The sequence below is a fragment of the Fundulus heteroclitus genome, chromosome 7 (assembly GCF_011125445.2).
Source record: "Fundulus heteroclitus isolate FHET01 chromosome 7, MU-UCD_Fhet_4.1, whole genome shotgun sequence".
NCBI classification, from domain to species: Eukaryota; Metazoa; Chordata; class Actinopteri; order Cyprinodontiformes; family Fundulidae; genus Fundulus; species Fundulus heteroclitus.
Genome location: NC_046367.1, coordinates 20,551,726 through 20,574,566, shown reverse-complemented (window position 1 = coordinate 20,574,566; position 22,841 = coordinate 20,551,726). Strand labels below are relative to the sequence as shown.

The 22,841-nt window shown below is 40.8% G+C and overlaps 1 protein-coding gene across 1 annotated transcript; it reads left to right on the top strand.

The window, feature by feature from the left end:
- Nucleotides 1–1,163: 1,163 nt before the first annotated feature.
- jam2b (junctional adhesion molecule 2b) lies at nucleotides 1,164–11,089 on the top strand. The gene is made up of 10 exons (XM_012864222.3): nucleotides 1,164–1,350; nucleotides 5,289–5,354; nucleotides 5,652–5,762; nucleotides 5,881–6,030; nucleotides 7,136–7,317; nucleotides 7,437–7,545; nucleotides 7,635–7,742; nucleotides 10,206–10,224; nucleotides 10,324–10,375; nucleotides 10,500–11,089. The coding sequence occupies exons 1-10, from the start codon at nucleotides 1,314–1,316 to the stop codon at nucleotides 10,536–10,538; spliced, it is 873 nt and encodes a 290-aa protein (XP_012719676.2). The 5' UTR covers nucleotides 1,164–1,313; the 3' UTR covers nucleotides 10,539–11,089.
- The last annotated feature ends 11,752 nt before the right edge of the window (nucleotides 11,090–22,841 follow it).

The following is a 22,841-nucleotide window of genomic DNA, read 5'->3' as shown; positions in this document are numbered from 1 at the left end:
GGGCCACTTATGTGAAGTATCTACAAAGCCCCGCTAAGCACAGATTATAAACAATTACAACATAATGAAATATTGAGTGCTTTTGTTTTTCTGCTTTCAGGGTGAACTTTTGCTTTTTAACCTCCTCCACTTGTCGAGTATTTTTCTTTCAGAGGAATGGGGATTTCAAATGGTGTCCCCGCCTCTTTAAATCCCTCACAAAACTCATAAGCAGCTACAATCTTCTTTCTGAAGACCCCAGACAGCTCTACAGATCTGTGGTGTTCACTCATTTTGAGAGTCAGAAAAAAAACCTCAGTCTAAATCTCTGAAGTTTAAACGGGGCAAACCTCTTTCAAAATGCTGAGCAAAGATGTTCCAATCATTTGCTTCTGCAGGGCTGTGTGTGATTTTCTTTTTTGCCACTTAAAGGGAGAATAACTGTGGGGGTGTCCTAACTAATTCCCCACTGAATATGTAATATTATATATTACAGAACATTAAAAGCTCTTTTCTTTAGTTTATATGGTTCATTTACTTTAGGCAAATCTCCTGGCGTTGTTAAAATTTATATTAAATATTCACGTGTCCAAATATGTTAGAAAAACCCACAGGCTGACAAAGGTTATACTAATTCTTTAATCATGCCTTCATTCAGCGAGCAGTAAGATAGATTTAACAAGAGTCTGAGCTACTTGTAGACTATATTACTGGCAATGTTTGGTTATTCTTAAAATGAAGATAAGACGACTGCATGAAAGAAACCTACTTTATTGTTTTCCATTTTATCTTATACTCTTCCAACTTAAGCAACGCTTTGGAAGGGTTAGGCTTTTGTTTGCCGATTAAAAGCAGAACCTGTCCTCTGCATCTTTCATCACTTAACCCTTTAGAACAACTGATCCTCAATTTTACAGTGAATGCATAAAGTCAAAAACGTTCAAAGACTTCCCCGATATAAATTTACTCGTTCTCCTAGTTTTACATAGGTTAGACCAAAATGACCAATAACAGAAAACACTTTATGGCCTGATACTTTGTTTTACTAAGTGGCCTAATAGTCGACGCAGGTCAAAACACAGACCCTTGTCCTGCTCATATTTCCTTTGTGTGTGTGTGTGTGTGTGTGTGTGTGTGTGTGTGTGTGTGTGTGTGCAGAGCGTAAACCCCGGTCTCCCTCCCTCGCACCCTGTCAGTTGTCCAGCAGACATGCGCGCCCACAGATGAAACTTGAAGAAGAGGCTGCAGAGAGTTTCCAGTTAAACTTTATCTCATCCAGACTGAGCTAACCCACAGAACTCCAGAACCAGGACAGACCATAAAACACCGGCGAGATGCTGCCGCTGCTCCTGCTCATCGTTGTTTTACACAGTAAGTGGTTCTGAATAGATAAACTTGCAGCGCATTCTCACATCTTAAAACTAATAAGAGGGGTTCCAGGTGATCCTGTGTGCCGGGGATTTAAAAAATGTATATTTCTAATATTGGATATTATGACAACGCTATTCTTTTTGTATTTATTGCTCTGAATTTAAATTGCTTTAAATTAAACGTTATTTAATCAAGGAAAAGAGACAAATGAGAGAAAAATGAAGGTAAAAGTTGTTCTTGCTGCTGTTTTTGAACGCTTTGAATTCAAAACATTCTGCATTTTCAGGTTTATTCAGATACAAGACTTTTATTTTTAACATTTTAGCTGATGTTGACAGACCCACACTTTGTTGGCCGTGACCTGATGAAATACATTTTTTGATTAAACTGTGCTCAGACAAAGAGCTTACGCTGATAATTACTGCATTCCACTTGAATTAGAGTTACTGGCTCCTTCCCAGTGATTTATAGTCGGTGTGATTGAGCTTTTACAGACCCCTCTCGTAGGGGGGGGGGAGGAGGAGGGCGTTGTATGTTCAGATTGCAAAGGGAGTGTCTGAGCACTGAAGTTTACACTGAGCGCGCTCTGATGCCGTTTGAACCCGAGATCCACAGGCTGATGAGTTGGATCACACGGAGCTGCGGAGGAGTTTCTTTTTTGAGTTGAAAACGCTGGCCTTAGCCTGACCCTGTTGTTAATTGGACTGAGATGAAAACAACTGTTCACTATCAGTTAAAAAAATGCATTTGATGTTGCTGTAGGAATTTTAAACAACATGCTTTTCGTCAGTAATTGCCGCTTTGGTGTTTTGCTTTTCCAAATATTTCCTCGAGCAGGGCAGATGTCCTCGCTGAGATAAAAAAAATAATAAAATAAAACATATTCTTTCAGACTGTGCCGAAATCCATTTTGATTTCTCCCACTTCAAGGGAGGTCACTCCATTTACAGTAGGCAGCATCTGAAATACACAATCAGAAAATAGCTAAGGAAAAAAAAACAACAACAACTCCAAATCAAAATATCTTACATTTTGCTGTAAATCCTTTGGTGTATGTCGAGAACCGCGTGTATGAAAATTGATCCGATGGTTTACGGGGACGACGAGGATCCAGAGACATTAAGGAGTTAAAGGTGAAGGTAAAGCTTGCAGCACAGGGGGGGTCAGGCTTCAATCAGATCCTTACAAATGTACGTGCCTCTGTGTGTGGCGTGTCAGCTGAGGCGGGTTCGGTTACAGTCATACAGGCCGTCTTTGTGTGCAACAAGAGCACATGCATGTTGTCCCGACACGCACGCACACGCTGAAAGTCCTCCTCGGACAGCTTATGACACATGCATCTGTTGTGGAAACCTAATCAGCATACAGGGCCTTGTAAAAGCATCTTGTTTGATCTTTTTCACATGTTCTTATGTTAAACCACAACCTGGTGCATGTTATTGGGAGTTTATGTAATAGACAAGCACAAACGTAGCACACAAAGGAACAGGATGCTCGATTTTCACAGTGTTCTGCAAATCTAATCTGAGAAGTGTAGCATGCCTTGGTGTTTTCCCTCCTTTAATCTGATACCCCTAAAGAAAAAGCCAGGGCAACTAATTTCTTAATAATAGTGTTAATATGGGAGTGATTAAATCTTGGTGTAAACAGACCAAGACATGGCAGTCCACCTGAACTCACAGACCAGGAGAGCATTAATCCAAGAAGCAGCCAAGAGGGTCTCAGTGTCTCTGGAGGAGCTGCAGAGATCCGCAACTCAAGTGGCATAACCTGTTCTCCGTTAACAGACTTTCAGCCGTGCACTCAGAAGAAACCGTGATTCCTGTTTGCAAAACACATAACGGAGAAGGCAATCGGGTCAGATATTACCAGAGCTGAAATTCATGGCCTAAATGTAAATGAGCGCGTCCGGTAGAAAACAATGGATGCTACGCTGATCGCCTCGGTGCAACATGGTGGTGGAAGCATCATGCTGTGGGGATGCTTTTCTTTCGCAGGAGCCGGGGGAAGCTGGGCAGAGTTGTTGGGAAGTTGGATGGAGCTAAATGCGGGACAATCCTGGAAGAAAGGTTGTGAGAGGCTGCAAAAGACGTGGGACTGGGGTTGAAGGACCCTGAACGTTTAACCAGAGTTGCAGATGGGTTTAACAAAAGATTATTCAGTTGATAGATTGGCCAAAGTTCAATTAAGACCCTCAGGCAAGGCTTGATGATTGGACAGTTTCTATCCAGTCTGACAGCAGTGGTGCTATTTTGGAAAAAAATAAAATAAAAATAGGCAAAAGAAATTGCTTGTAGGGGGTCAAATATTCATATTTCATGCATTTCACACTCACTGTTGGCTCACTGCCGTGCTTTCAGTATTTGGAACGTACACGTCTGTTCGGTGTCTGTGTGTTTGGGGTTTGAGAATGATCGCTGAAGGAGGTTATCAGGTCGGGATAAAGGAGTTTGTCAGGAGATGATTCATCACCGACATTCCTGCGCAGCACCGCTCCTGGCACCACCAGGATGAAACCACACACTATATACGCTTCTCTCTGTGTCGGTTCATCTGCTCACTGCCTCCATCGTACAGCTGAGAAACAATGTTTGGCTTAGGTTCTAAGTTTCTGGTTACAGTTCGGCTCGCTTTCTGTTTAGAGCGTTCGGGCACAGAGAATATGTGGCTTTGAAAGACCTGCAATATTTTTGTGGAGCAACGTTTTCGCCTTGATTTGATAAAGATCTTTAGGCCATCTTTCTTACTGTAAAGTCTGTTGTACATATCTATTTGTGGTAAACATGTTTCAGCTTTAACCACAGATTATTTCATGAAAGGACCAGTGGTGTCTCTGGCATGATAAGTTAAGTGGGGCACAAAAAACTCCACACCTATTATCAGCAGCAACACATTTTTTGAGATGCATGCAACCTGACTTTGATCAATGTTAAATGAAACAGAGTTAGCATAAACCAACACAGTGGAAATACCATTTTAAATAAGCTAAATGTAATTTTTTTTTACACATAAAATTACAAATAAAAGCTCACTCATAATGTAAATTTATTGAACAGAAAAGATTCACATCGATCCTTCAATAAGCCAGGAAGGACATGAACGCTAGATTGTCGTACACTATAATGCAGAATGTAAACGTAACGTGTGCATTTCCAGCATTTTGATTGGACGATCCGAGCTAGGGGCCGTAGTATTTGTGCCCCACAGTTGTCTACTGAGAGGGTGTTGGGCATATGTACTGCAATTTCAGATGTTCGTTATTTAAACAAACATTGGTGGGCCGGCCCCAATATCAAGGCACCTCCAGAGGATCTAGCCTACTGAGCTTGTCAGTTTTCTGGAAGACTTAGATATATAGACACAGATGTTCATAGCATAATTTTATTGCTAAGGGAATCTGTCTCTTTTACAATATTGTCGTATAAAGAACAATCCTGTCCCATTGATTATTGTGAACATAGAGCTTCACAGCCACATGTGGTGGGGCCTGGCCCAACTGGCCCCAAATGCAGACAGGAAAGGAGCTTTATCAATCACAATTTTGAGTGCATTGAAAGCATTATAATAAAAAGATGATGAAAAGGTTAATTTGGTCCAATAGAATATGTTGGATGGATTTTGATTTTTTCTTTGTAATCTTACCATTTGATTTTCTAACTTAACCCGTGGTTCTCAGCATTGATGATAGCAGACATGCTCCTTCTTATCTTCATTTTAAGAATAACCAAACATTGCCAGTAATATAGTCTACAAGTAGCTCAGATTCTTGTTAAATGTATCTTACTGCTGAATGAAGACTTCATTAAATAATTTTGGTTCAGTACAAAAACGATCAAAGTCCATTGTGATTTTTGAAGTTATATTCTCGTAAAAGTGTCAGAAAAACCTGTACTAGAGAAACTTAAAGAAACATCCGCTTGTTTTTCTTCCTGTCATAGGTCACACGTGTCGGTCGGTGACAGTGAGCACCAGTAAACCCAAAGTAGAGATACACGAGCACACAGGTAAGACTGTATTTTTTCTCTGTGTATTTTATTTTAAATTTTTGGTGGTTTGATTATCAAAAACCTGAAAAATGAAATGAAAATTGTCACATAGTCTCCTCGTAGTGGTGGCAGGACAGTCCTGCTCTGCTTTGATCTGAACAACGTGCAATAATCGATGGAATCAGAAATCCTGCTCTTCTGCAGAAAATCCTGTAGGAGAAGATCAGGGCATCCGTTTGTTTTTCAATGTGGATATTTTTACTTCACGCTAAAAGCACAACGGCTCTGTCATTTATTTGCTTTCTGCCCTTCAAGATGCCGTGTTATCCTGTGAATTCAAGACAGAAAAGGATCAAAACCCTCGGATTGAGTGGAAAAAGAAAGGAAAAGGAGTGACTTTCGTTTATTTTGACAAGAAGTTTGCCAGTGAGTCAAACATATTTAAAGCACACGTTTATTTCTTAAGCAAATCGCCATACCAGTCATTTCAGATTTGCCCCCTGTGTTTCACCCCAAGTCTAAATTTCTCTGCTTTCTGTCTCAGAGTCCTACGCGGGCCGGGCCAAAATAGAAGGAGCGACGCTGACGATCCACTCTGTGACGCAGAAAGACTCAGGAGAATATCGTTGTGAGGTGACCGCCAGCGAGGACCACGTCAACCTCGGAGAGGCCATCGTGACCCTCAACGTGCTCGGTGTGTGACAGATGCCAGTGTCATAGATGGTTTACTATAATAAAAATCTATGAAACAGGACTATTTATTCTGATCATAACACAAAAGTATTAAGATTTTAGGCCTTTTTTTTACCGGTTTGTTTCCTGATTATGTAGTAAAATAATGTCCAGTAAATTCCTTAACTAAAAATGAAACATTTATCCACTGTGCATGAAAATATTTGATACCAGTAATAATGCGCTGAACCCTTTTTTGTATATAAAATAAAGGATATAAACTTTCCTGTGCAGTAAACGGTTAAGAGTTAAGTTTAGTTAAATTTGGGCGTCACAGATGAAAACTCAAAAATATATTTAACATCGAGAAATTCTAGCTGTATCCTATTGTGTGCAGATTTTCCAGTTTTTGTAACTATTTTGAAAATTATATGTAGATACATATCTTTAGAAAATAGTAACCAAGTCTCTGGAGGGAAAGAAATGTCTTTGACCTAACATTAAAACAACCCAACTGTGTATTACCTACAGGTAAATAAACAGAACATGTATTTTTTTTTAACTTTTATTTTGTTTTACACAAGATTATATTGACACTTTTCTGCCTAAATAACACACTGGTAGTTACATGTAATCGTTTATTTCTTCTGGGTTAGTATAATTCATCAAATGCATTTTGCCGAGATAAAAGAGGGATTGTGATCCAGACACACAGTTCACCTGGATAACAAAAAAAAAAACAAAAAAAAAACATGGGGATTAGGAAAATATCAGCTTTATTTCATCTTTTATCGGGACACACAGAGTCGTGTTCCTGTCCCCGTGACTCACTATTTACTGTTCATATATTCACCCTGCAGCCAAAACATCCTGCATCCTCTGGTGTCTGTTTCAGCAGTGCCTTATCATTCTTAGAGTTTTCTGTTTTTGTGTAAAGGGATTAAACCCCCAACCCCAAACGGCCATGCACAGCGTGTGTGGACGTAATATAATAAGTCTCCTAGACTTTACAGATCTGCTGTTTCTGTTTAAAAATGTTTTGTTCACACAATAAGTGCAAAAACCTTCCAAGCTCATTACCAGTTGCTGTGTCTTTATTTATATATTTCTTTGCTGTTCTTTCTCAGTGCCTCCTCACGTCCCGTCGTGCGAGGTGCCGGGCTCGGTGTTTGTCGGCACCGGCCTCGAACTGTTCTGTAAGGACAAGCTCAGCGTTCCTCCGGCCACCTACCGCTGGTACAAGGACAACAAGGCCCTGACGGCCTCAGGAGATGCTCCGTACAGCGTGGACACGAACAAGGGCACGCTGGTGAGCGCGCTCAGACGCACCGCCCGTTTGTTGCAAAGCAACCAAACACGGGCCAAAATGCGCAGCTGCTGATCTTTCCTCTTTGTGTGTCTGACGTTGTCGCCGATGGCTTGGAGCAGAAGTTCAAGAGCGTGTCCAGAGACGACTCAGGGATGTACCGCTGTGAATCCTCCAATAGTGTGGGGGCACCAAAGAGCTGCGTGGCCAAACTGCTCACAGTTGTTGAATGTAAGTGTCTTTGTAGGAAATAATACCAAAAACAAACTAAACATCAGTCATATATTAATAATAAACGACATGTATCACTGTCCTTGCAGCTCCGTGGAATATGACGATGCTAATAGCAGGTGCCTCAGGGTTTGCCGCACTCGTCCTTTTCTGCTGCATCTGCGTCTGCGTCTGCCGCCGCCGAGGCTGCTGCAAGAGTGAGTGCTGCCATCTTGTCGCAAACCTGTGGGCTGAGGTGTTGAGGGAGACGCTCCGGAGCGGAAAAGAGTTTAACCGTGTCAGCTCCGCAGACATGAGAACACGTAGAAGGGTGGGCAAAGGTCAAAGCATCTGGATGGGCCTCCCATTGGAGAAATTTGCTTTGGGCCGACACACTTCACACTTATCCGTAACTTCATGCGGATAAATAAATAAAACTGTTCTATAAGAAAAAAGCAGTAAAACAAACAGATAAATAAAAAAAAAACACTATTCAATGAAAACGGTTGATTATAAAAAGTTCAATAAAAACAGTATAAAGTGGTATCATCCTGGTTAGAGGAACTAAAATGAGTCATTTAAAGCTAAATATTGTGCCACGCAATCTCTTTTAGTGACTCTGTTTTGCCTTTTTTTCTTGAACTTCACGTCACTATATGCTCTATTTTGGATGAGATCTTGATTGTAACAAAACGTTTGATTTCGAAGTTTGAAGTAAAGTTTTTTAGCAGATTCCTTGTTCTGTACAGAGATGTTCACAGTGAGACAGGAACACAAATGTGGGTTTATTTAGCTCATCCCTCATGCAGCACATACTGTTGGATTTTTAACCTAAATTTGATTTTGTGCTTGCACAAGGAGAAAGATTTGTGGGAATTGAGTCGGTCGCAGTCTGCACCGGTCATGTGGTAACAGAAACCACAGCAGCGGTGCCAGTTGTTGCCGGTTTTCCTTCATCTGTGAGAATTTGTCCTGACCCCACAGCCGCTGCTGAATTTCAGCTGTGTGCCAAAAAGGTTGATATTTAGTAAAAATAATTAGCGACTTTCTTCTTTTATTGGCAATGTTTATTCCACCTGCTGTAAGACATGGGTAATTTAACTCGCTTTTAAAAACAAATTCTGGTATCTTGTCCAGAAAGAAAAGGAGGATTGTTTATTGAAACAAAATCTGGTTTAGTTTACCATAGGCCTTTTTGCATTTAAGCCAGCTATGAGTAGTTTTTGTTTCAAATATGAGCAAAATAGCTCTTTGCCCAGGACTATACTGTCAGTGGGAGGTATGAGCATTAAAAATACGCTTTTTATTGGTTATTTGCATGTCCAGTGTGTCCAGAGGTGTGCAGTAACAAAGTAACTTTACTTGAGTACTGTACCTAAGTACAGTTTTTAAGAATTTATACTTTACTTGAGTAACATTTTTATGGAAAACCTGTTAATTTCATTTTATGATAAAATCATACTTTTTACTCCACTACATTTCTATAAAGGCAGCTTTAAACTGGCTGCAAGGAGAATAATAATAATATTTTTTTTATGGTGCACTGGGCACGCTCAGATCAGACAGACTGCAAAGATGTGTGGTGGTATAATTGTGCCATCAATCTGAGATCAGTGTGTGGGGTGGAAAACGTCATGCATAGGTTGCATTGTTGCAGATGCAGTAATGATGGATAGATGTTCGCCCAATACTGTTGTGTCCACTGCAGAATGGCAGCCACGCTTCCACCACCATGTGGAAGACTGAGAACAGCATTACATAAGACTAATGCATTATTATTATTATAGTAATAGACTTGGAGTTACCGATCTGTCCAATATAGCAGAAAAGTAATATTATTCTGAAGTAAACTCAATGGAAATGCATTATTAAAAACACCAGATATTCTGATGCTTTAAATATTTTAATATTAAATAATATAGTTTTTAAACCAGCCGGTGAGGTTTCACAGTCAGCTTCATGTCGTTTGATATCCGGCTCTTAATTTTAACGAAGTGGAGTAACACACGCTTATAAAACTGCTGATGTTTAATTACACCTCTGGGACAGGATTAGTGCTGAGCATTATGAACTTGTGTAATGTGGCGATCACTATCTGGAGCAACAGATTTCTAATCTTTTTTTTTTTTTTTTTTCCTTCCTCCGAGAAAACATTAGCTCATGCTTTTGACTTGACAGTAGCAAACGTATGAAATCCAGAACATTTAGGACAAAGAGGCCGTTTCTATTTCTCAGTAAAGAAAATGTTTCAGTTTTAAACGCGCTTCCTTTGTTTGTTTGTCAGGAGCAGCAGTCCGTTTCACCGTTCTGGGATCAATTTATCATCTTCTGATTAATTGTTTAGTAAGTTTTAGGGGTTTTGCTTTTGCGTTTCTTATCATGCAGTTATTTTTAGAGGTGATCCTCTGATTTAGGCCACCGAGGGCTGTTATGATCCACAAGAAAAGGGAGAACGGTAGATCTGGCTTCCACTGGGTGGACATGGCCAAAAACAGTATTCACAATTTTAAAGAGATTGATATTGTTTTCCAAAAAAAATCTGATTTAAACAAAGCTGACTGGCAACTATTAGACTCCACTGATGACTGTTCTCTACCTTAAACAGATAATTAATATTTATGGGGCTGAATAAGACTACATATGTATTAATTTCCTGATCATTTTCCCTCTTTTTTGCACAGAGAGCAGGAAGACAAAAAGGTGAGTGTCGCTTTTTGCTCTCACCCCACGTCTTTAGCAACTTTGAATTAAACTATCTGCTTTAGAGCTCGATCTGAACCGTCACCCTTTCTCCTTCAGCGCCAAGTCCTACAACCCTCCCCCGCCTCCTCCTCCTCCTCCCAACCGCAACGTAAGTGATAAAAGCAGCTGTTATCGTGCCAGGGCCTGTTTTGCTTGCCTTACTTCGGGTTTGCCATTAAACGCAGTCTAATTAAGGGAAATTACTCGTTGCATTTTCTCTCTTCTCCCTACAGCTCAAGCACTACAAACAAACTCAGTCCTTCATGATCTGAGGGGACAGCACTGATTTCGTCCAGCATCCAAAGTGGAACGCAGGAACGCTCGCTGGCTCTGCTTCAGGCGAAAAAAAAATCTTCGGCTATCAGGTTAAAGCAGAAGCAACATTTCACAGACCCTTCTTCTTAGTGGGTTTTGTCCAGTTGAAAGTCCAAGCATTGCAACGCCATGTGTACAGCTTCATTATTTCCCCAAATCCTGTAAGATATTTGATATTTTGTTGTTTGTCTTTAATCTTGCTTTAAAAGCAGATGGTATGAGCTTTTGAAGCCACCTATAGGTCAGTATATATCTTATTTTGGTAAAACTGTATATAAACTGGATTGATTTTGGTTGGCATTTACATGTAGATGTTAAAAATTGTATGTTTCTTGTCTTTTTTGACATTTTGTTGACTTAATGCTGTCTTTCTTGCTAACATTCTTTAGAATAACTGGTTGAACAGGTGTCTGCACACACTGAACAGTATTTTACAAGTTTAAATTTCTGTATGCTTATATTTTGAGAAATCTAGCTCATACTCAATAAAGAATGCTGGGTAAATATGCAAAATGTTTCTTTGACACTCACTAAGACCCCCTTCGCACCAGATTAAGATCAAAGCATGAGAATGACTATAAGCACAGATGGTCTTTGCAGAGGTCCCCTGGGGTGCTTTAAGAACACTCCCTATAACGTGTGATGAAGGGTGAGAGTTCCCCAAACTGTTCTGAGCATGCACAAAACTTTGGGTGGTACCGAATGTGTATGGAGATTGTGGAAACTTTACCAGGACGGGTGACCTGCAAGCATTTAAGTGCAATGATCTTCAGAAAACGTGAATCACAACTGGTCACAACGGGCTCATTCCAATTTTACAACTTGTCAAGGTGTTGGTCACTTCTGCTGCTTTGGCTGCAACCAAAAGCATCTCATTGAGCAGCTGAAACAAACTGTCCAAGCTACCAAAAAAAAAAAATGAAACAAAAAATATTCCATGCAATTCGCAGGAAGGTGGCATGCACCACCCTTGAAATAGAGCTCCCTGGTAGCTCTTATTATGCAAAGTTCACTTTTTCCACAGTTCCACAGTTGACCCTGATAAATGAAATATATTTCATCGTACTTTTCAAAAAAAAAAAAAAACTAATGGTTTAACACATTTGTCAGCACATGTAAGAAATAAAGCAGCCACCGAAAATGTTTGGTCCTTACTCCTGTTTTATACCCAGATTTAGTTGGTCCATAAAACTAACTTCTGCTTCCTAATCTAGTGCAGCTGAAAACAAACACAAAGGGTGTGAAAGTGAAAAAACAACGACCAAAAAATAAATAAATAATAATTACAAAAACATGTCCATTATTATTTGCATCACAGTTTCTTAATCTGCTCAATTAAAAATACATGTACATTAAATATGTAAGAGATAGAATTGAGACAAAATGTTTTTTTTTTTATTGTTTTCAGGCCACAATAAGATGTAAACATTTAAACTCTTGTCTTTTCTACCTTGTTTTCTTGTTACCACTAGAGTGCAGCAAAGCAACAACCAAACATCTACATCCCCTCAGCTGCCAAAAATGCCTTCAAGCTGCCAGCCATTATTCATTATTCCTCTATGAACAGATCCTGTATGGTTCTCCTCCTTTTGTGCTCATTGTTCTAGTCATTTCGGTGTCCATTTATTTAAAGCTCTGGCGCGGTCTTTCTTTCTGCTGCCTAAAGTCTCTGCAGAAGACACCTTGCCTATGCCCCGTCCTTGAAGGTTTAACGCATGTTTGTGTTGTATGGTGCGCATCCTAAATATCATCCCATTCGATCTTTAAAAAAAAAATCTATACCTGCAGACTGCAGATAATAACAAAGATCACCTGACCTGTATAATAACCTCTTGGAGTGATTACAGGGTAAGCGGAGCCTCATCGATCTGCAGATACGGCTGTGGGGTGCATTAGCCGAAGCCATTCTGATCAGCTTCCCCGGCTGCAACCAAACGACACCGGCTGTGTTCAAAAATGCAAATGGGAATGTTGTGGCAGCCTGTCAAGAGCGGAGAAAATGGATCCTGGGTCAGAACTGCTTTCGCTTTCAGCATAATGACACGATGACAACACATTAGTATTTTGTTCAGTAATTCACTGCTGAACAGTCAGGGACTTCTGTGTTTCAGGGAATAAAATAACAGTTTCTTGTGTTTCTCTGCCAGTCTGTACGCGATTGCTCAGTTGGAGGCCATTAAATGAAATCTACTCTGCACAATGCATTAAGGGTATTTTGAACGTGTCATGTGGAGTCTATCAATAATCAACAGTGCAGAAAGCAAGAAAAAAAAAAAAACATGTGCTGCTACTGCAGGCCGCAACAAAGCTTCTGTTTCAAATTAAATTTAGACAGACTAAATGAATACTTTATTTAAATAAAGCATGTTGAAATTGGTTTTAGATCCTTTTTAATAATACCTTTATGCACTAAAGTCTCAGTTTCTGTTTTAAAAAGACACGCAATGCAATTTAACTCTAAAAAACTCATCTTTACATGCAGATGATATAACAGAAAAGCATTTTAGAATTTAGTATTTATTTATTCTGGACTTTTTTTTCATTGCAAAATGTTTCAGTACTGTAAATTATATTCAATAAAGATGTCTTTGTGTTACTATAGACCATCTTATTACAAATTTTAATGCTGTTACAGAGCATGAAACTACTCTGATCCAATACCACTATGTACGGTGTTAATTATACAGTGACAATAGAGGGCGTTAGGTTTGGGGGGTTGACTTTTTCTCAGCGATGAGAAGGCAGACAGATCATGTCCTCGCACTGCATTTGCAATCCGACCTTTGTCGTCTTATTTACATCCATTTAATTTCCCACAGTTTATCTCTACAGTCTTTACTCATACAAACTATATTTTAGTCTAATACAGGCAAGACCTTTATCGGTTTGTTTAATCTTGCCAGCCTTTTTGTCAGCCAGATTACAAATATAGGAAACAACACAATATTTGTAGTTGCATGTTTTTACCAAAATTGGTAAAGAAACAGCTCTTTGTCACACTACAGCTCCAGATGTTAACATTTTTCTTTGGGATATATATTTAGTCGGCAGAGAGTTGATCATAATAACTATGATGTGGATGGAGCCATGATTTCTATTGTCTTTTTTACAAATTGTAAAAATAAAAAATCCAAACATCAGTCTGACCTATAAGGCTAGGCAAGGACGGGAATATTCAATTAAACAGTCACAGTAACTCTGGGGGTGCAGCAAAGAACCTCAGCTCAGGTGGGAGAATCTGTTAACAGGAAAACCTGTTTTGTACTTAATAAATCTGGCTAAAAAGAAAGACATTTTTAAAACAAATCCATGAGAAGGCCCGTTTTCTGTCTGCAGCATTCATGAAGGGCACAGAAAACATGTGGAGCAAGGTGTAGACAGATGAGACATAAAACGAACGTTAACGCTGCACGTGACCCTGAACACACCATGGTCACAGTGAAACATGGAGGTGGCAGCATCATGCTGCGGTTATGCTTTTTCATCAGCATCAATAAGGCAAGGCAAGGCAAATTTATTTATATAGCACAATTCAGTACAGAGACAATGCAAAGTGCTTTACATGATTAAAATATAGGAAAATAAAACAGAATAAAAGCAAGTATGGATAGAATGTAGAATCAAAAAAAGAACATTTAAAAACAGTAAAACAGTTTAACTAGAACAGTCAAAGGCAATTTTAAACAGATGTGTTTTTAATCTTGATTTAAAAGAACTCTTACAGTTTTCTGGAAGTTTGTTTCTGATAAGTGGCGCATAGGAACTAAATGCTGCTTCTCCATTTTTGGTTCGTGTTCTAGGTATGCAGAGCAGGCTGGAGCCAGAAGACCTGAGTGGACTGGAAAGTTGATACACTGATAACAAGTCTGTGATGTATTTAGGTGCTAAGCCATTTAGTGGATTTATAGACTAACAGAAGTATTTTAAAGTCTATTCTCTGAGATACAGGGAGCCAGTGTAAGGACTTTAGAACTGGGGTGATGTGCTCTACTAAGGAATAACTTTGGTTGGTTTATCACATACAATCCCAGGTAAATGCAATAGTTAGGGGTGTGCGATGGGAAAAAATATATGAAAGTTGAAGGGATGTGAATACATTAGCAGGGCACTGGATGTGCCCTTCATAGAAGCAGGGAACTAATCATAATTTTATTTGACAGATTTTTTTTCTCTTGAATATAATCGAAGATGTGATAACTAATCCCCAGTCTTCATTAGTTTATTTAATAAGCAGTTCAACGTACAACAGAATGTTACGCAGAAAATTAATGATTTATGAGCGGCATTAGAAAAGACAATGTCTAAGACACTACTCTGGGATGGTGGGTGCCCAATAATTAATTATTGTTTTTATTTCAGCTGACTGTCTCCTACTCTGAATACAGGCAGAAATTATCACAGTAACAACTGACTGAGCTGTACCAAAATATGTTATTTAGGGCCTAAAGTTGAATTTGGTTTGGGGGCAGACTTACAGTTAGGCCAATCGCGATCCAGCTGGCAAAGCTACGCTGATATTGTGTTATTGTGCATTTAACACCTCTAGACTTGTGAATTACAAATATGCAAATAATTAGATTGAACATAATATAGAATATAGCATGCTCATTGGACTGGTGTGCTCTGCTCTCCCTTTGGAATTGGTCTCCAAGCTGGGAAGTGCTCACACCTCCAAATTACACAAATAGGTAACTGAGAGAAAGAGGGAAGTTGTTAACTTCTCAGGCTATTTATGTGTCAGACGGTCCAGTTCACAGGTTTTATGTGATTTTAGTTAATATGCCACTCATAAAAAAGTAAATAAAGGATTCAGCTTCCTTTATTAGCTTACATAATACTTATGTAATTATTAGAACCATAAATTCTTGATATCAGATAATGTGTTTTGGTTTACTCTCAGATGAGTCACTTCACTTCATTTAATTAAAGCGTTGCACCAGATAAAGCAGTCACATCTGGAGAACAGCTTTCCAGTATAGACCCTGTAGCGTCTGGAAAGAGGGCCCAAGTTTAATTGGATGTGCTAGTAGGCAGCCACAACAATGTGTTAGTTATTTGTTGATGTTTATTTACAGTGAGCCTGAAATGTGACTTGGGCACAGAAGCAAGTAGGAGAAATGATTGAGGGGGCAGCATTAAATTATGGTCTGTTAACATTAAGATTTTTCTCTTTAGTTGCAGCCACATTTGCCAGAGCTTCCTGTAGCCATCTAATTGCCTCTAATGTTGGTCTTAAAGAAGGTTACCCTTCTCCTCAGCTGTTAGGTGTTTTTGGAGTGTGTTGTGCCGTTATGCACTGTTTTAAGTTGTTTAAAGTTTAATAAATAACTCTCGGTCGGTTAGGTATTGTCCGGTGGACATCAGCCCAAACAGCTGATATCAGGACAATAGCTGAAAGGATGATTTGAGCACTGCCGTTCTCTTAACAGCAAACTCTGCACACATATAGAATAAATGAGTGACAACTTCTCTTCAAGTTCATACATTTTTTTAACAGAAATAAAATTAACATCCAGAGAAAATCACTATAGAATGCTGTTTATCTGAATTAACACTATATTTCCTATCCACTGTGTTTGGACAATGATTTAGCATCACATGCCATAGACCACGCCCCTTTGTACCTAGCTACTTTTTCGGCTTTGTTGCGGCAAAGGCAAAATCTATTGAAGAAAACTCCTCATACATTTTACACCGGATAGACATAAAACACTGCACATACCATCTACCGAGAAAAACCAAAAAGGTGTGGAGGCATATTTAAAACATTTTCTTTCATTGGAAAGTTGCATTAAAAAAAAGACATTGTTTGCTAGCTAGCCTTAAACTTGAATTAGTCAAAATCATAAACCGTAACAGATTTTAACATGTCCGGGGGAGTAGGGTCCTAGTTGTTAGAGCTATGTGCTTGTGCTCTGGAGGTTCTGGGTTCAACTACCACAGACGGCCACTCTTGGTCCCTGAGCAAGACCCTTAAACCCAGAACGAACGCACAGTGGCAGCCCACTGCTCCCCAAGGGGATGGGGTTAAATGCAGAGGACTAATTTCATTGGAATGTATGTTGCAATGACAATAAAGATGATGATGATTATTATTATTAAACTGCCACAATCTTCTTCCTGACGCCCTCAGACAGCTGTTCAGATCATTTCAACAGTCAGAAGCACACCAACCTAAATGTCTGAGGTTTAAATGGGGCAAAGTTCCTCCAAAAAAAACAAGATGTTCTAACCATATGCATCTGATGTCAAATGCCTTCGTTCCCATTAAGTCACATTAAGTGGGAATAATCATAGAAGCTTGTGCTTTTCTTTTTTAAATTTGAGAGAAATAGGTGTTGTCTTTCATTGTTATTTCTTATTCATGACATTCACATGATAAAAATTTCACTGTAGCTAAAATTTATATAAAATAGCCATGTGCTCAAATATGTTAAAAGCCCACAGGCTGTCTATTCTATGAGCACACTATATAAGATGAGTCAGTCTCATACAACATGTGGTAAAGTACTTAATGCATAACTAAACTTCAATAAACAGAGTTCATTTGCATTTAATTAATTTAAAGATCTGCAGCCCTGAAAGCAAACACTACGTGTATTGTGATCATTTTATCAATATTGAACTGTGCTCGACACAACGTGGAATCTCCCTTCAGCAAATGTCATTCAGTCTGTGGACAGAAAAAGCCACATGCAAGCAACTCGATATAAGTTCCCGGTCGTGGCACGCAGAGCTGCGGTTGCCAGGTTTTACTGCTGCCGTTGGCCTGATTATGTCTATGTTAGGAAATAGAAAAAGTCACTGATGGATACAAAAGAAATAAATTTCCATTACGTCACGGATGCTGTTCTGCCTCGTCGAGATCACACTTTTACGACTGACATGAAGTTTGCATTTTGTTTCAATATCTAAGGTTAAATATTTGCTTTGTTGTGTGATAAAGTTTATTTTTTTTATAGAATTATCCAATAAGATTAGAGAGATCTGTCCTTGCTTTACAAGGCCCTAGTGAATTGCGATTATATATTGAGTTACTCCAAAAAGAGGCCCTTAAAAATTGTTTTATTGTTGACCCCCAATTGTTTACTGCAAAAACAACAACTTGGAAATTTCTCTTTTTATTCAGAGATAATATTTTGCAGGTTCAGTTTGAATGATAGTAAATGTTGCAATGTAGGTGTTTAAATTTCATAGTTGACAAGGTCAAACCTTTTAAATATGAAACAAACACCATCTTTGGAGGTAATTATGATAAAAAAGACAAACAAACTGATAGAAACACAGTGAGGTTCATACATAATGTAAAACTTGAGGATGAATAATGCCTCTTTTACTTTTATGCAATGAAACAATCTTGAAATTATCAATAGGGCTGCACATAATTACTCTCCATCAGTTGTTTTCAAAATATATATTTTTATATATGATTAATGAATAGCACGCATATGAGAAACATCACATTTAGACTTTTCTCAGGCTGAAACACAAAACGTGTGTAAAACGTTTGCATTGAAAATTCGCAACATTTCCACATCATTTCTTCACATCACTTCAACCCTCCAAACGTGACATGATCACCATTCGGTGTCTTTGGGCCACATTATTGGCTAACATTGTGCTCATTTTATTTCTCTCAGACATTTTTTTTTTAAATGTTATTTCACATATATCTCTATTTCTAACATGGAAATACATTTAACTAGTGTTAGCTATAAGCCTGAACACAGCTGATGTATTTCCCTTAAAAAAATCTTTTGAACTATATTGTGCAACGGCCAAAACGTTTGATCAGAGCAATGAAAGAATCCTTCTGGGAGTCATCATTAATAATGTTAATGATCATATCTGTAAATATAAATATAGGGACGAATTGCAGAGGCTGAATGTGACTGTGTGGGTCATTCACTTTCACTTCTACAACACCTTGATCCAAGATAAACACAAAATGTTCAAGAAAAGCATTTTTTTGGAAATGTTACCAACATCTATTTTAGATGCAGGCTTTGGGGTCAGATTGGGGCGCCCCTAATCAGGATCGCTAGCTCCATGACAACGCCACCGCACAGCCAACTTGATCCTTTTTCGTGTTCTTCTAATTGAACAACTTCATGTCTGCTCACCCCGGATTGCAGCTCCAAGGGTTGTAACACCACGTTTGTAGATGCGAGGGTGTCAGAAAGATGGCGACAGTTGTGAGAGCGTATTATGTGAGCAGCTGAGTCTGAGAGGGCGGTGGCTGGTGGATAAATTCTGTGCCAGGACATCTTTTTTTTTCTTCCTTGGGTTGTTAAATTCAGCTACACACCATCTTTCTTCTAAGATATCCCTCGTTTTGTGCCAGAAATCCAGTTCCCCGGGGCCCGTGTGTGAGTCGCTCTACCCTAAAACCCTCTCGAAGCATAACGCACACAACACATGGCATGTCCCTATAACAGACTAGTTTACTACACAGATTGTGCTAAAAAACAATCTCTATTTTGATTCTTTTCAATTGTTGTTGCATTGCTTTCTTCTCCAAAGTTACTCTCTCATTTAGAGCCCTCCGCAATAGGTTACGCAAAGCATACATCACGTCACACTGACATCAATGTATTTAGGCCTGAGGGAAATTGCTGTGGTACAGTTAGCAGGAAGACGACCACCGGCACGGTGATTACCACAGGAAACACTCATCTTTCCTCTGCAGTGGCAAAAATAGCAGCATTTAAAAGATTTAAACTTCACCAGACGACATCCCCTACAGTTTCATTAAATCTTCATGCTCTGGGCCTCCGTCATGAAGCGAAGAGTCCTGCTGCGCATTTGTACGCGAAAGAGGAGTGGAAACAGATAGTTTGCTTTCTCTAATCTCCGTTTTCTGTCTTCCATCTGAACTGCGCCGTAATACATCAACACTCACCATCAAGACTGTTATGTGTAATTACAGGAGAAATGGAGGATGGAAATGGTTTTAGCATTAAGTGAGGCATGCACACAAACACAACGTCCTGTTCCCCCCAGCACATGCAATCCGTCAGGATTGTGACTCCCACAGAAACATAACGCTTATTTGAGCACAAACAGCAGCAGTGTAGGCAGAGGGCTGTAAAGATTAAATATTTTCTCTTTGCGTAGTCATGTGAGGCCAGTGTTACCACAATATGTGTATTAAATGTATAATCATCCAAGTGGTTTACCGAAAGATGTTTTTCAAGTTCTTCTTGTTTCATGTTCTGGGTGTGTGCATGTGGCTTGTGCTTGTGTAGGTGTTCTTCTCAGAGCAGGAGATCCTGTTGGGGGCGTGGCCAGCTAGCACACCTAAATGGTAAATCGGCTGCACGTGCATTCATGCACATGTTGGCGAATGCCCTCGGGCAGATTGACAGAAACGAAGTTGGCATACATCAGCGCCACCGGGTCCTCTGACCACCGGCAACAGATAAAGCGGGTGAAATGTCTTCCCCAGGGACACAGCCACTGAGACCATTGAATTGGGGGGGGGGGGGGGGGGTGAACTAGCAGCCTGCCGGACAAACTCCCTGGCTCCTGCGCCACTGTCACACCAACTGTTACCTGTTGCCTCATTCTCTGCCAGGATTAAGGAAACTATACCTGATCCTACACAAATTCGAACCATGATTGAGGAGAATAGTTCAGTTTGAACTGCAAGCACCGGCCCCAGCTGTTTCTTCCCCATGAAAAACCCTCCTTCTCCCCTTGTTGGTTTCCTCTCAGTTCACATACATGAGACTAAACATGCGTCTGAAGCTTGTGGACAGTCCTCCAGAGGAAACAAGGCTTTATCGAGGGACTTTTCTTTGACATAAATGGCTACATCTCGGGTAAATTATATTTTCCAATTTGAATGGTCAACACTTGACTTGACACTTGAATGCTGTGCTGTTTACATGTCCTGTAGTGCATGCACTGGAGGAGTTGCTGCTTATACGGCTCCACAACTTGTTGCGTCATTGGCAGAGAAAGACGTCCCAGGTTGTCCCCAGTTCGCTGCTTATCCCTACTAAAAAAGCCTGGACTCACTCAGCCATGCAATCAATCAGTCAATTGTAATTATCAAATTACGTATTTTAATTCATAATATGTTGCGTAAAAAGCATTTTTCTTAACCAGACAAAAATAGATTCAGGTAGAGCTTATTTAAGGAGCTGCCAGACAACCTATTTTTGCCTGATGATTGACCAATGTGGCAAAGTCAAGCCGCTGTACATCCTGCCAACCTCTCTTTAAAGATTCTTTCAAGCTCCTTGTGAAAGATTGTTCATTTCCTGGCTGTTGTTGTTGTAACTTTTCTCATAGTTAGGGTGCCTGTAGGTGAGAACCCTGGGGGTTCTCTACACCACTCCTGGATCCTCAAGTCGGACTTCTTGGTGTCAAGAACCTCCCTGGAACCTCTTTGTCCCACGGTTGGCTCCTGCAACTCAATATTCTCTCTACAATTCTGTTCATTGTTCGGGGGAAGTTCCCCTGGATTGGCAGACTGGGGTGGTGGTCCCCCTATTTAAAAAGGGGGACCGGAGGGTGTGTTCCAACTACAGAGGAATCACACTCTTAAGCCTCCCTGGTAAGGTCTATTCAGGGGTTCTGGAAAGGAGGGTCCGTCGGATAGTCGAATCTCAGATTCAGGAAGAGCAGTGTGGTTTTCGTCCTGGCCGTGGAACACTGGACCAGCTCTATACCCTCAGCAGGATTCTGGAGGGGGCATGGGAGTTTGCCCAACCAGTCTACATGTGTTTTGTGGATCTGGAGAAGGCATTCGACCGTGTCCCCCGGGGGATCCTGTGGGGGGTACTCCAGGAGTATGGAGTACCGGGCCCTTTAATAAGGGCTGTTAAGTCTCTGTATGACCGGTGTCAGAGTCTGGTCCGCATTGCCGGCTGTAAGTCGGACTCGTTTCCGGTGAGAGTTGGACTCCGCCAAGGTTGCCCTTTGTCACCGATTCTGTTCATAACTTTTATGGACAGAATTTCTAGGCGCAGCCAAGGTGTTGAGGGGATCCGTTTTGGTGGCCTTAGGATTGCGTCTCTGCTATTCGCGGATGACGTGGTCCTGTTGGCTTCATCAGGGCGTGATCTACAGCTCTCACTGGAGCGGTTCGCAGCCGAGTGCGAAGCGGCCGGGATGAAAATCAGTGGCCTCCAAATCCGAGACCATGGTCTTGAACCGGAAAAGGGTAGAGTGCCTTCTCCGGGTTGGGGAGGAGTGTCCTGCCCCTAGTGGAGGAGTTCAAGTATCTTGGGGTCTTGTTCACGAATGAGGGGAAGATGGAGCGGGAGATCGACAGGCGGATTGGTGCAGTGTCTGCTGTGAAGCGGGCGCTGTACCGATCCGTTGTGGTGAAGAGAGAGCTGAGCCAAAAGGCGAAGCTCTCGATTTACCGGTCGATCTACGTTCCTACCCTCATCTATGGTCATGAGCTTTGGGTCATGACCGAAAGAACGAGATCCCGGATACAAGCGGCTGAAATGAGTTTTCTCCGTAGTGTGTCTGGGCTCTCCCTTAGAGATAGGGTGAGGAGCTCAGTCATCCGGGAAGGACTCAGAGTAGAGCCACTGCTCCTCCACGTCGAGAGGAGCCAGTTGGGGTGGCTCGGGCATCTGGTCAGGATGCCTTCTGGACGCCTCCCTGGTGAGGTGTTCCAGGCACGTCCCACCGGGAGGAGGCCCAGAGGGAAGACCCAGGACACGCTGGAGGGACTAATTCTCTTGGCTGGCCTGGGAACGCCTTGGGATTCCCCTGGAGGAGCTGGGCCAAGTGGCCGGGGAGAGGGACGTCTGGGCCTGCCTACTGAAGCTGCTACCCCCACGACCCGACCCCGGATAAGCGGAAGACGATGGATGGATAGATGGTTGGATTCTGTTCACTCTCTTTCTGGATCTCTGACCTGCCTGCATCACGCCTTCTGCCATCTCCAAGAAGCCATCATCTCCATTCACCTCCCAGATCACCACCCTCCTACAATGCCTTGTCTCTACCTGACCGAGAAATCCACCTCCTTTTCCTCAACTAGACGGTGGTCAACAACGATAACGGCTACTTCCCATCTAACCAATTCCCCTATGCTGCACGTTGGATCAGAAAATAGATTTGCTAACCAGATGCAGTCTGAAACAGCACTTAATCTGTTTATAAATTTTGAATTTATAAATTCTGCATTGTTTCTGAAATATATGTGCTGCGTTTCTGTGCCTCAACGCTCTTACCTACTTCTCCTCTCCCATCCCTTCCCTCAGAGCAAGGGGCTCTTTTCAGTGTGCAGC